The sequence below is a fragment of the Paroedura picta genome, chromosome 17 (assembly GCF_049243985.1).
Source record: "Paroedura picta isolate Pp20150507F chromosome 17, Ppicta_v3.0, whole genome shotgun sequence".
Classification (NCBI taxonomy): Eukaryota; Metazoa; Chordata; class Lepidosauria; order Squamata; family Gekkonidae; genus Paroedura; species Paroedura picta.
In genome coordinates this window covers 20,586,801-20,599,553 of record NC_135385.1, presented here as the reverse complement: position 1 = coordinate 20,599,553, position 12,753 = coordinate 20,586,801, and the positions used below count along the sequence as shown (strand labels likewise).

Below are 12,753 nucleotides of genomic sequence, written 5' to 3'. Positions count from 1 at the left end.
AGTCCCCCCCCCCAAAAAAAATCCCCTATATTAAGCTGGCAGGGACTCATGGAGATTGTAGTCCGTGGACATCTGGAGGGCCACAGTTCTCCCCTAATGCCCCCCTTCCGGCAACTACAGTAAGCTAAAAGTCCTAGCAACATGACGGATTCCGCAAATATGTTTTGCTTTCTCCCCCTCCCCCTCCCCAGAGGAAAAGGTCCATGAGGGGCAGGAAGGTTGTTGTAATTTTACAGTCCTGTTGCGTGATTCCTGCAGCCTGACCTTTGAAACGGAGTCAGTGTCTGAGAAGTTATTCCGCGTGTTCCTTCCCCTCCTGCCCGTTCAGGAAGAAAGACCCGCATGCGTTGTTGATCTGGGCGTGTTTCTCCACCCACCTTGCCACATTTGTCTCTTGACTGGACCGTGCGGCTCTTTTGTGGCGGACGAGAGCGTTCTCAGACGACAGAGTCCCCTCGATAGACTGCACAGCCTTGGGCGGGGTCTGGCGCGGGAGTCTCACTGATCTTTCCCCCTTTCCTTGCAGATGGATTTTACCTCACCAGCCACGCAGGACAGTCCGCCTTGCACGCCCCGGGCCCTCCCTCGCGGACAGCGTCCAACCCCACGGCGGGCTCCCTGCTCCGCGAAAAAGAGCTCGGCCCCCTGCACAGGAACTCCAAGGAAGTCTTGAAAGACCCCGCCCGCAAGGAGAGGGCATGCCGGAGCGACCTCTCCTTGCCCGGGACCAAGAAGGAGGGCAGGCTGAAGGAGGAGGCCCGGCCCCACAGCGTGGTCGACCTCACGCTGGACACCAAGCCCGACAGCGACAGGAAAGTGAGCGGCCCCGAGAAGGCGGCCAAGGCCGGGGAGCGCCTGTCCCCTTTCCTGGCCGAGCACGCGCCGAATCGGGGGAGCCTTAGCGGAGAACCAAAGTCCAAGAACCCGCTGCAGACCTCTTCGCTCAGCAACTGCAACGGCGGCGGGGACCTCCTGGGGAAAGCGCTGGGCTCCGAGCAGGACCGCTGTGCCAAGGACCTGAACCGACACGACGAGAACATGAGGCCTTCCCCTCACACCTCGCACCCGGACCGCTTGAAAAGGGGGGACCCCGTGATGGGCTCGGCCGCCGCTTTGCACGTCGCCTGCAGTTGCCCCTCCCCGCACCCCCCTCCGCCGGGAAAGCTGACCCCTTCCTCGGCCTTCCCTCCCCAGCCCGTCCATTCCAACATGTATACCATTTTCCCCCTGACCAAGGAACCGGGGAGGGAACACAAAGTCATCGCCCCCACCTTCGTGCCTTCGGTGGAGGCCTACGACGAGAGGAACGGCCCCATCCAGATCGCCTCGCAGGCCCGCGACAACGGCAAAGCGAAAGAGAGGGACGCGGCGGGGGCCATCGCCGCCCGAGTGGGCGTCTTGCAGTCGCTGCCCAGCCGGTGCGTGAGCGACCAGGCCCGTAACCTGTTGCCCCAAGATTTCCCCGCCCACGGCGATGCCAAACACATGGAGGTCCTGCGGGAGAAGAACTCTGTCATCCGGGCCAACTCCATGGTGCTGAAGAAGCAGGCGGCTTCAGCAAACGCCTCCAACCGGCCGAGGCTGAGCTCCCCCGAAAGCCGGGAGTTCCTCCCCTCAAAAGACTTGCTCAAACCCGGCTCGGAGGTGGAGCACCGCTCCTGCGAGCGGGATTGGTTTCAGCGATCGGGCTGCAAAGAGGCAGCGAAGATATACGGCACTTTGGACTCCTCTTCTCCCTCGTCCTCCTCGTCCTCCTCCTTCTCCTCCTCTTCCCGGCAGCACCTCGACCACGGCCAACTGAAGCCTCCGGAGCAGAAATGGAAGCCCTTCGAGATGGGCAATTTCGCCACCACCCAGATGGCCGTCCTGGCCGCCCAGCACAACCACGCCAACCGGGTGGAGGAAGAGGCCAAGAAGGCGTACCTCGACCCCGGCGGCCTGCAGAGACCCACCGCGCCGGGTCCCCGGAGCGCTCCGGAAGGCCTCCACCCTACCTCGCACAGCGAAGGCTCCGCCATGCAAAGCCTCATCCAGTACAGCGGCAGCTTCGCCAAGGAGACGTCCGCGCGGCAGGGCGGCGGGAAGAAGAGTCCCTTCGGGGGCCTGGGCAGCATGAAGCTAGACCCCTCCCAGCAGGGCGGTTCCAAGATCCAGCAGCTGCTGCCGCACCAGACCGGCAAACAGCTGAAGAAGGAGCCCGAGCGGCCCGAGAGCGCCAAGTCCTTCGGGCGCGAGAGCATCGGGTCCCAGGGGGAAGTGGAGGTGCGGCATCTCCCCGTGGGCATCGCGGTGGCCGTGGCCCGGCAAAAGGACAACAGCGGCAACAAGCCAGGGCCGAGCCTCCTGGACCGGGATCGCTCCCTCTCTCTGGGCAGCGTCAAAGGTAAGAAGTGGTTTTGGTTTTAATGAGGCGTGGGAAGGAGATGGTGGACTTGCAGGGGATGGAAATCCTTTTTTAGCAGTATGGTCCTTGGGAGGCCTGCTGGGCAGGACTGTTGTTTTTTTTTTTTTTGGCCCTATTGCACCCAACCCCTCGTTACCTTCAGAGGGCTGCTGTGCTGGCCTGTAGTAGAAGAGCTTGACTCTAGTCCCGGAGCACCTTAAAGACCCACGTGGTCTTTTGCAAACCATGGACCGAACCGTATTTTCCCAGTTTGTGTCCCGTCCCTAGAGAGAACCACACTGGGCCAATCCATCTTGCAATGAATCAGACTGGCCATGGGGTGTCACTCTGGTGCCACCCACATATTTTGCAGCAAGTTGGAAAGAAAAGGAAGCCAAGTCCTTTAACACAGTGGTCCCCAACCTTTCCGAGGCTGGGGACCAGCAGGGCATCGGGTCGCGCCCGCACGGGCCGTGCATGCGTGATGCGCGGCCCGGCCCTGATTCCCTCTCCCCGCCCTCCCGCAGTAAGAAGCTTCCCGGACCGCAAGCTTGCGGCCTGGGAAGTTTTTTACTGCGGGGGGGGGGGGCGGGGAGAGGGAGCCGCGGCCCGGCGCCGGGCCACGGCCCGCAGGTTGGGGACCACTGCTTTAACAGCCCAACCTTTGGCTTGTTTGCAGAGAAATAAAATCTCATTGGGGCTTCCTCCCCATTGAATGTCCAGCGGTCTCGATTCCAAATGAGATCTGTTTTTAATTGATACTTTAATTTCCTGTTGAGTGCTGCTTGATGGTTATTTTTTTTTTAATGTGATGGGTGTAGTTGGCCCCATTTTGTCGTTCAGCCAAGTGGGAAGTGGGGAGGGCTGGCTCTTTATACAGGTGAACACTTTAAGCAAAATGTTGGGGTTTTTTTCCTTTTAATGTCAATTTATCATTGAACATTGTGTGCTATGTGCTGTTGTAAAATAATCAACTCCCAAACGTCTTATGGTTATAACAGCCTTGCAAAGGTCAATCCATTTCATGTTAGGTCTTCCTCTTTTCCTGCCATTGTCAGCTTTCCCCAGCATTATAGACTTTTCCTGGCGTTATTATCTTTACTTATGAATCATTGACCTCCGTGCCTATTGAAGTCCGTGGCTACCCTGACAGAGACCATCCATCTCCTGTTAGGTCTTCCTCTATTCCTGTTCCTTTCCACTTTTCCCAGCGTTACTCTCTTTTTCTGGTGACTTGGGTTTTTTTTCATGATGTGATGTCTTTTCGGTTTCTAGGGAGGAATCAAACTGGATTTGCCCCTGGATGTCTTTGATTGTCCTAGCCAGAGCCAACTGTACTTAGCTTCTGAGGTCTGACCGGGCTCAACTGGGCCGTCTGGGTCAAGGCAACTCGGTGGCATAATTGCCAAAAATTCCCTTGCAAGTATGTCTAGGTGCAATAGTTCCCACGCTTTCCTGGAGAGCCAGTTTGGTGTAGTGGTTAGGAGTGCGGACTTCTAATCTGGCATGCCGGGTTCAATTCTGCAGTCCCCCACGTGCAGCCAGCTGGGTGACCTTGGGCGCGCCACAGCATTGATAAAACTGTTCTGACCGGGCAGTGATATCAGGGCTCTCTCAGCCTCACCTACCCCACAGGGTGTCTGTTGTGGGGAGAGGAATGGGAAGGCGACTGTAAGCCGCTTTGAGCCTCCTTCGGGTAGGGAAAAGCGGCATATAAGAACCAACTCTTCTTCTCCTTCTTCTCCTCCTTCTCCTCCTTCTCCTCCTCCTTCTTCTTCTTCTTCTTCTTCTTCTTCTTCTTCAGCCACGCCCCTTTAGGGCCATCCTTTCCCTTCTTAGCCTCACGCCTTCATACGAGCTACCTGTTGGGTCTGCACTTCTAGGGAAGGATGGCCGGTCGGTTCAACAAGAGGCCGAGCTGTCGCTCGTGAACAGAGGACAGGTTTTAATGCGGGAAATGGCCTGTGTATCTTGCAGCCCAGCCAAAGCACCTCAACGCTTGAGCCAACAGACGGAGCTGTGATTTATTGAATTGTAAAATTTGTCATTTTTATGCACACGGTCGTGTTTCGGCTTACTGGTTTGGATGAAACGACCGCCAATAGCCGAGGACGGTGCTGTTGTTAGAGGCAGGGCCAAAAGTTGGCAGCCCTGGCCAAACTCCTCCTGTAGATCTGAAGACTTCGTTCGCCTGTGGCGAGCAGGGAGTTGCATCTAGGCGACCAGCCTGCAAGATTTCACAAATATCGTTGTCGTTTCCGCTTCCTGGGTTGCAGGTGACTAACGCAACTCTGTGCGAGCATGCAGGGTAGTGACACGGTTTTGGACACAAGTAACATTTGTGGAGCAATAACCAGGGCCTGTGAAATCAAATTGTGGATTAGATCATGGATACCTTATCATTCCTTATCATTCTCTTGCCACCGGGTGATTCTGTCTGGCGGTGGCTCTCCAAGCCTCAGGCAGAGGTCATTTGCATCTCCTGCCACCTGCACCTTTAAACTGGAGATGTCGGGGATTGAACCGGGGACTTTCTGCTTGCCCAGCGGATACTCTACCAGCGAGCCGCCGCCCTTCTCCCCAGAACCTGTTGGGAGCAGTATGCAAAGGGGAAAACGATAAAAACTCAAAGCATCAAACTTTGTGAAAGCCATCAATCGACAATTAATAACCAATTTAAAAACCTCTAGGGAGTGTTGGTGGACTGCCGGGGGTGAGGCTGCCTGTTGTTCAACCTGCCAAAGTGGGCATTTCCCATGGAACTACTTTTTCAAAGTACTTTTTGTTTTTTTAAGTAGTTTGGTTTTGCAACACCGGTGACCATACGTTTATTTCAGGAAGTCCTTATTTAGCACGTCGGCTTCTAGACAAAATAATATAAACAGGACACGAGAAGAAAGAACATCCAGCTCTTTAGGAAGAAGTAAATATTGATACGTAAAGTACCAAGAGAGCAGTGCTGCTTCTCACCTGGAAAAGGTGTAAAGTCCAGCCGTTACAAACAAGGGAGGTGGCTCTGTTTGTGTATCATAGTGGCAAAGTGCAATCTGTAGCGCCCTTCAGTGGTGGGGATTGGCATTGCATTATTATTATTTTATTTAATTTTATTTTATTTCATTAAAAGACACTGCAGTGTAAAATTCCTCATTGCCGTTTCTTTCCTTTGCTGCCCCACTGGCGTTTTTAGATAAAATTATTATTTCAGGCCTATGGCTGGAGGAAACCCGAATCCTCAAGTTAGGGGAGGGAAGAAGCGGAAAGAAGCCTGTCGTTTTGCATTTCCCTGCCCTCAACCATGGCGGAAGAGCACACTTTCGCAGCCCCTGCGGAACTTCCACTAGTTCCGCCAAGGCCCAGATAGAATCACAGGCCTGGGATTGTAACCATTTTTTGCTTTCCTGTCGGCAAGTAGGGGACATGCATGTGGGAGTAATAAACTGTCAGAAGGGGAAACTCCTGCTGGTCTCGGGAGCCCAGACATAACAGAGATGCTAAATTGTGAGGCCATAGAGTTTGAGCATCATTTTTTCTCAGCCTAGTTAAGTCGTTTAAACACCAAAAGTGCATGTCTGCACGTGCGTGCATGCATAGCCAGAGTTATTTCGTCCCACAACACAATGGCATGAGTCACGAGCGACATAAATAGACCACATTGTGGAATGGAATCACTGAATATGCACACGCATACACATGCGAGAGAACCGCATTAGTTTGCCTTCCTTCAATGCTTTGGCCCTGTGGGCACTTAACAGACAACCGCTTTTGACTTGGCACCTTGCTGCACCGTCTGTCGGCTGCAAGAAGTCAATACTTTTTTTGGGGGGGGGCGAGCACTTAGAAGAGCACTGAACAGACCAAAGGCATTAACGTGAGCCAGTCCAGACAGCAAAATGACCGGGGGGGGGGGGCGCGATATCTGTGCACTTCTAGCAATCAATCTTCTAGCACAGGATTTCTCAACCAGGGTTCCGTGAGCGCCCTGAAAGGTGGGAGTTAATGGGTGGGAGTTAATTAATTTTTTAGATTTAAAAAAATCGTTCAAACATGTATCATGTGATAGGACCTCTTCTGATCACATCGACCTGCCCCCTCTCTCCCAAAATGGCCAATGATGGGCAGGGGGCATGTATACAGCTGTGCTTCCCAACCATATTCTGTATAATTGCCCCACCTCTGGGGTTCCTCAAAGCCTGCAGAAACTTTCAGGGATTTCTCAACACTAAAAGAGTTGAGAAAGACTCTTCTAGCACATACATATGGAAATAAAGACTTATTTTCTTGCACAGAGAGGCTAGTTTTGCTTGTAGACCAGTCTTCCTTGACGGCCCTGAAAGGGTTTTATGAAGGGGTAGGAGTTAATTAATTTTGTATATAATTTATTAAAAATATCAGCAAATTATTAGCATACTGTGTAATAAAATAGTTTACAACAGAGGCAAGAACTGAATGACATTAGCATGTGCCATGAGATAAAAAACCAATATCTCTGTTAAGCCCTGGGGGCTCCACTGTCCAGCTTCTAACTCAGCACTCTCTCACTCTAAGCTGTTCCTGAAGTTCCTCCACAATAAAACAGCTACTTTGAGGCCCTGCATGAAATGCCCTGGAAGGCCAAAATGTCCTCGTGTGGGTTTCTTGATGTCCCATTTAACCTTTGCCCGGTTTGCCTTATGTAGGGAGGTGAAGGGTATTGCTGGCATTTAATGGCCTGTACGGTGTTAGAAGATAAGCCAGCATGATTGTGTTGCTCAGTGGTTATATTGCCTGAGATTTCTGAGTGGGAGAGGGAGGGAGAAAGAATCGAAGGCATTTTGATTATAGCCTTTGCAGAATGTGCCTTCAATTTATGAGCAGGGAGAGAAAATCGGATCTGGTGTGTGTGTGGGGGGCTTTTCTTGACATCAGCTTGCAAGCTCATTTCCACGCCTACCCCAGCCTGGCTGACACCCCCCGCCCCACAACTCCCTATTTCTCCCTCCTCTCCTGGGCTCTGCCAACATGCACTCCTGGCGTCGGGGAGGCGGATGTCTTGACAAGAAGCAAACACATTCATGCTGGCGGAGAGACGTCCCCCCCACCCCTGCCCCCCTACCCTGTCAGCTTTATTTTAGAAAGGGGGGGGGGGAGACTTGGATTCCTATCAATCCGTCTGCCCCGACATGGGAAGTTCACCGCTTTTGTTTTCAGGGCCTGTTTTCCAGGCCCCGTTTTTTTCTCTCCGGTGGCAGCTCCTTCCTGCACTGCCTCTAGCTTTGCCAACTCCCGGTGGGGAAATTCCTGAAGGCCAGTCTGGGGGGGGTCAGTCTGGCAAGGACAGGGACCTCCGCGGGGCACAGTGCCCTCGAGGCCACCCTCCAAAGCGGCCGCGTTCTCCGATCTCCGCAGCCCGGAGACCCGGAAGGTCTCTAGGGCACGCCCGGAGGTTGGCAACCCCGCCAGGCTCGTCCCCGGGTTTCCCACAGCCTCTCTCCCCCTTGCCCCTTGGCTTTGTTCCGAGCCGCGAGACGGGAGTCTGGCAGCCAATGGAGGACATTTGTTTGTTTGAGCCCTTTGGAGAGGGTGCGCCCCCCACATCCCCCCCTCCGCCCCCCCCTCCGGCTGCGTTAAATGTAATTTACTGGGGAGGACTAAAAGCCTGCAAACAAGGATTGCATTCTGTCAGCCGGCCGGGGCCGTTGCTAAGCGATGGAATTGGCTTTCATAAGGAAAACAAGGCCTTCCTTTTCTCCGCTTCTCCCCCCAGCCCCCCCCGAAACTCCCCAAGTTCTTTCCCCGTCCTTGTGTGCCAAGAGACGTGTGGGTTTTTTTTTAAACTAATAACATTAGTTTGCTCGCGCCCGAGTGAAGGGTGCTCGAATGTTCAAACCCTTTAAAGAATGAGAAAAGCAAGGCTTTGCTCTACTGATCTTGTAGGATTTGGCAAGGAAAACCCGCACGGCGTTTAATGCGGGGCCAGGGGTTGCCATGGAAGCCTCTCCCCCCCCCCGCCTCCCCGCACACTCGCGCGCGCACCCTTTCAGTGCGTTCTGCGCATAACGGATTGGATTTTGCATGCGCTTTGGGCGTCATGTTGGTGGCCATTGAGTCGCGAGAGACAATTGCTATTTTGTAAATGGGGGGGTGCGTGGGGGGGTGCATGGGGTGGAGGGGAAGGAGCCGTCCAGTTTGTGCCGAAAGATGCCGGCGGTTGAATGATTTGCGGGGCTGACGGGCTTGAAGCGGAACCCCGGTGCCCTGCGTGAAAAACAGCTTGAAATAATCATATTTCTGGCAAAACAAATATCAGGGCGACTGAAAGCGAAAAGACTTGGCTTCGGGAACCGACTTGGCCCGCCCCAGAGGACGAAAGGGGGGTGGCGGAGTCCGGCCCCAGACAGATTCAGCCAAAGGTTCAATTCCTTCTCCAGCCAGCGGAGCGGCAGCCAGGCATTTCATTAAATAATGAAAGAGCTCTGAAGAGAAGGGGGGGGGGACACCCCGAGGCTGACGCAGGCTGCCTGTTGCCTGGGTTTCGCGAGCGCTAAAATAACCCGCGCCAGGCGGCGTTAAACACACCGTTTTGTGTGTGTGTTTTAGCTGCAAAAATTGGCAGGCAACACAGGCCGCGGCGGGAGCTGTCGGGGTATGGCACTCCACGGGAAGGTTGGAGGGGGACACAGCTGCCGGGCTTCCGGGGTTCGGATGGCTCCCTGCACTCCCCCAGATTGAAAGGAGAGATTGTCTCAGAGGGCAACTGGATCGGCCTGCAGTAGAACAGCAAGATTTGGGTCTGGTTAGAGCCTTAGAGGGAGGAATGGTAGCCTCAGGGCAGGGGGCGGGTACTGGACCCCACTGAAGTCTGTGTTTCCCCTCCTGGAGCTGGAGGGGGATGACGACTGGTACCCAAGACCCAAAAGGTTTGGGGGGGAAGGGAAACAAATACCTCCCAGAGGGCCAAATAAGGACCAGCCAAGGGCTAGTATCAAAAATCCAGGCAGGGTAATTGGGAAGGGGGCAGGGCGTTTGGAGCACGGGGTCCTTCACCAGAACATCCATTATACACCCTCCTTACCCTCTCACCCTCCAGATGGTCCTCATGCGGCGGGGGGGGGGGGGGGCTTTGTGAAGGCAAGAAGGGAGAGAGGAGGTGACCCCACTAGCGCAACTCGAGTCATGTGTCCGGTTAAGTGTAAATGTGATACCTATTGCATTTTGGCTGGCACTGCTCCCAGACGCAGTCCATCAGATCGGCCCGCCTAAGCAGCAGCCGGTGGCCCCAGCATTAAAATGTGCCAGCTTCTGCTAGGGTTGCCAACCTCCAGGCGGAGGCTGGGGATGTCCCAGGCCTGTAATCTGAAGAACCTGGTTGGATTCCCTGCTCTTCTACACGCAGCCAGCAAGGCGACCTTGAGTCAGTCCTGGATTTCTGTGAGATCCTGGCCTTGGCTCTTTGTGCCAACTCTCGTTCCTTTGCGTCGTAGGGCACGGGCGCTCGGACGAGGACTGCGGGGATGACCGGCCGCGCCACCGGGACGGCCACCTCTTGGCCAGTCGCCTGGAACGAGACCAGGAGAAGCTGCTCAGGTGACTCTTCTTTGGCAGGGCTACCTCCAGAGCTCTCTGAACTGGGCTTTGCACCCAAGGTGGAGGAGGAGGAAAATGGACCTCAAGGTCCGAGGGTCGATATCCCATCATTCCCCCTTGGAGAGAGGCCCCCTCCGCCAACACCACGGGCGTGGAAGTCCAGAGGAGGCCTTATAGGTATTTAGGACGTCGCCCCAACAGTCCCTAAAGTTTTGCAGCTCCTGTGTGCATCCCTAGAAATACCCATTGCTTGTGGCATTTGTATTTTCCGGGGGAACCCATCAAGAGGTGCCATTTCTCACCCTTGGGATCCAGCCCAGAGACTTGCAACTCTTCTGGACGGGAAGGGGCTCCATGCCCAAAACATGCCCGTCATCTCAGTCTTCCCCCTTTTCCTTCAGAGAAAGCAAAGAGCTGGCGGACTTTGCCCGGATCCATCCCGCTGGCTGCACCACGAACGGCTTGAACTCTAACCTCATGGTGACCGGGGGCCCTCCCCTGACCGGCTCGGGGCGATGGTCCGCCGATCCCGCCTCGCACTTGGCGGCCCACCCCTGGCTGCCGAGGACTGGCAGCCCCTCCATGTGGCTCGCCGGCCATCCATACGGTGAGTCCACAGGGCGAAGAGCTCGGCTCAGGCACAGGACAGACGATGGGGCCCCAGATCCTAAATGCTTGCAAACAAGGAGGTCCGTGCTGGGATCGCTTGGAGAGCTGCAGGATTTGAACAGTTATCGGACACTTAAAATCTCCAGCTGGCATAACTGACTGTTTATGCGTTTTGATTCGCAACAAATTCGCAGTCTTTGTTTCATTATCTGGTTCATTTAGACCACCCTTTTCACCCCAATGAGAATCCGAAAGCGGCATGACATGGCCCCCCCCCCCTGCTCTCCGTTTCATCCTTGCAATGCTCCTGCGAGGTCAGACTGAACAAGTGTGATGGGCCCAAAGCCAGCCAGGGAGCTTTCCATGGCAGAGTGGGGGATTAGAACCCGGATCTTGCAAATCCTAGTCCGACACTGACTTATGCACCACACTGGCTGTAGCTTGCCCTGTAAAAGCTCCTGGGGGATTGGTTTCACTGGAGGTCCAATTTCAAAAGTCTGTTTGGGCATCTCCAGAGCCCACAACAGGCATCTAAGATGAACCCAGCTCAGATGTCCAAATTGTCACACATCCAGTGTGAGTGGACAGGTCACCTTAAAGAGTGACCAGCCTTTAACTGGTCCCTGGTGCAGGCTCCCGGTTATTCTTCCGCCTCTCCGTGTTCTAATGAGCGCCTCCCTCTCCGTTTCAGGACTGGGACACCCCTCCTTGCACCAAGGCATGGCTCCGGGATTCCCCCCCAGCATGGGGGCAGCACTCCCTTCGGCCTACCAGTTTGCCCGGGATCCCCAGTCCGGGCAACTTGTCGTGATCCCCAGCGAGCACCTGCCGCACTTTGGTGAGTATCAGGACCCAGACAGGATCCTCATGAGGATCCTTTCCCCAACGTGACTCTAGACCGACCTCCATTCTTGGACTCCCAGTATCGGGGCTTACAGAGAGGTCTCCTTCTCTTGGGACCTACCCACCTACCAACCTGTCTGCCTGTCCCTTCTCTGCAGCGGAGCTGATGGATCGGGCGCCCCCGCTGTGGCCCGCCATGTACCCCTCGGCCCGGAACTCCCTGCAGCACGCCCACCAGCTCCAGCTCTTGTCCCACCAACAGCTGCTCCGCCAGCATGAACTGTATCTCCTCCAACAGCAGGCTGCCCACGCCATGGAACTGCACAGGAGTGCCCAGCTGGTGGTACGTGCCCGAGGAACCTCTTGAGCGCAGTCAGCGTGACGCCACGCATTTTCTGGGCTTAGGCGGTTGAATTCTCAAAATGGAAGGAGATCCAGATGAAAGATTCATCCAGAGATATTCACTGGCTCGGCAGCCTGTCAGGCACCGGTCCTGTGTTCCAGGAATGCGGGCAAGGAGGCCTCTGGCTGGTAGGGCTTGTGGTGGGCAGGCGTTTCTTCCTTGTGTTGTGGGGGCAGCCGATGCCAGAGTGACATTTTTCAAAAATGTGCGCAGCCAATGAGAAGGGTTGCAGGGGGAAAGCTCCGCGTGGCCCTGCCCACTTTCTAAAACCACTTGTCGGTGGGAATCACTGCTAATAAGTCCTGAATTTAATTCTGCCGTTCTGCTGTTGAAGGCCATACTTAGCAAGGGAATTTCTGGAGAAGAAGCTATGGGGTGATGGATAACTTGTAGGCCCAGGAAAAGCAAGGAGAGGCAGGGGTCAATTCTGCAGCCAGCTGAACATTGTCAGGTTAAGCTCATGTCCCATAGATCTAGTTTACTCCTTTTCCCTTCTCTCAGCAGGAGAGGCTAAAAGCTAGTGAACAGCGAGTGGAGATGGAAGAGAAAGTCTCGAAACGGAGCCTGGACAGTGGCAAAGTGGGCTTCTCCTCCTCCGGCCCAGGCCTCCTGCCCCGGAAGCCTCCGGTCCTGTCCCACAGCACTTCTGCGTCATACAGCAAGGCTGTGAGTCCCCCTCCCCTGTCTCCCAGGGCATCGCCCATGTCTGGGCTCAAAGCCGGGGTTATCCAAAAGATGGAAGAGCCGCCTGCACAGCCCACCTTCTCCTATCCTGCTACTCCCATCTCCCATCCTTCTAGTCCGCCCCCTGCTTCTCCGCCCCCCGCCCCTGCCATCCCTGCAAAAGAGGAGGAAGAGCCTGAGAGCTTGGAGAAGAAAGAAATGGAGCGGGAGAAAGAGAACTCCAGTCCCTACCAGGCTATGTTCCCAGGTAAGAGAGCCGGGCCAGGTC

General features: G+C 55.0%; 1 protein-coding gene across 6 annotated transcripts in view; it reads left to right on the top strand.

Annotated features, from left to right (window-relative positions):
* The window catches only part of TNRC18 (trinucleotide repeat containing 18), a 78,105-nt gene that overhangs the window by 30,607 nt on the left and 34,745 nt on the right, over positions 1-12,753 (top strand). For 5 of the 6 annotated variants that reach the window (XM_077317212.1, XM_077317215.1, XM_077317218.1 and 2 more), the window contains exons 5-10: positions 527-2,383; positions 9,844-9,946; positions 10,348-10,553; positions 11,247-11,393; positions 11,557-11,741; positions 12,303-12,732. In XM_077317212.1, coding sequence (XP_077173327.1) covers positions 527-2,383; positions 9,844-9,946; positions 10,348-10,553; positions 11,247-11,393; positions 11,557-11,741; positions 12,303-12,732 — 2,928 coding nt within the window. The remainder of the gene's footprint in view (positions 1-526; positions 2,384-9,843; positions 9,947-10,347; positions 10,554-11,246; positions 11,394-11,556; positions 11,742-12,302; positions 12,733-12,753) is intronic. The other variant, XM_077317217.1, reaches the window with a different exon arrangement.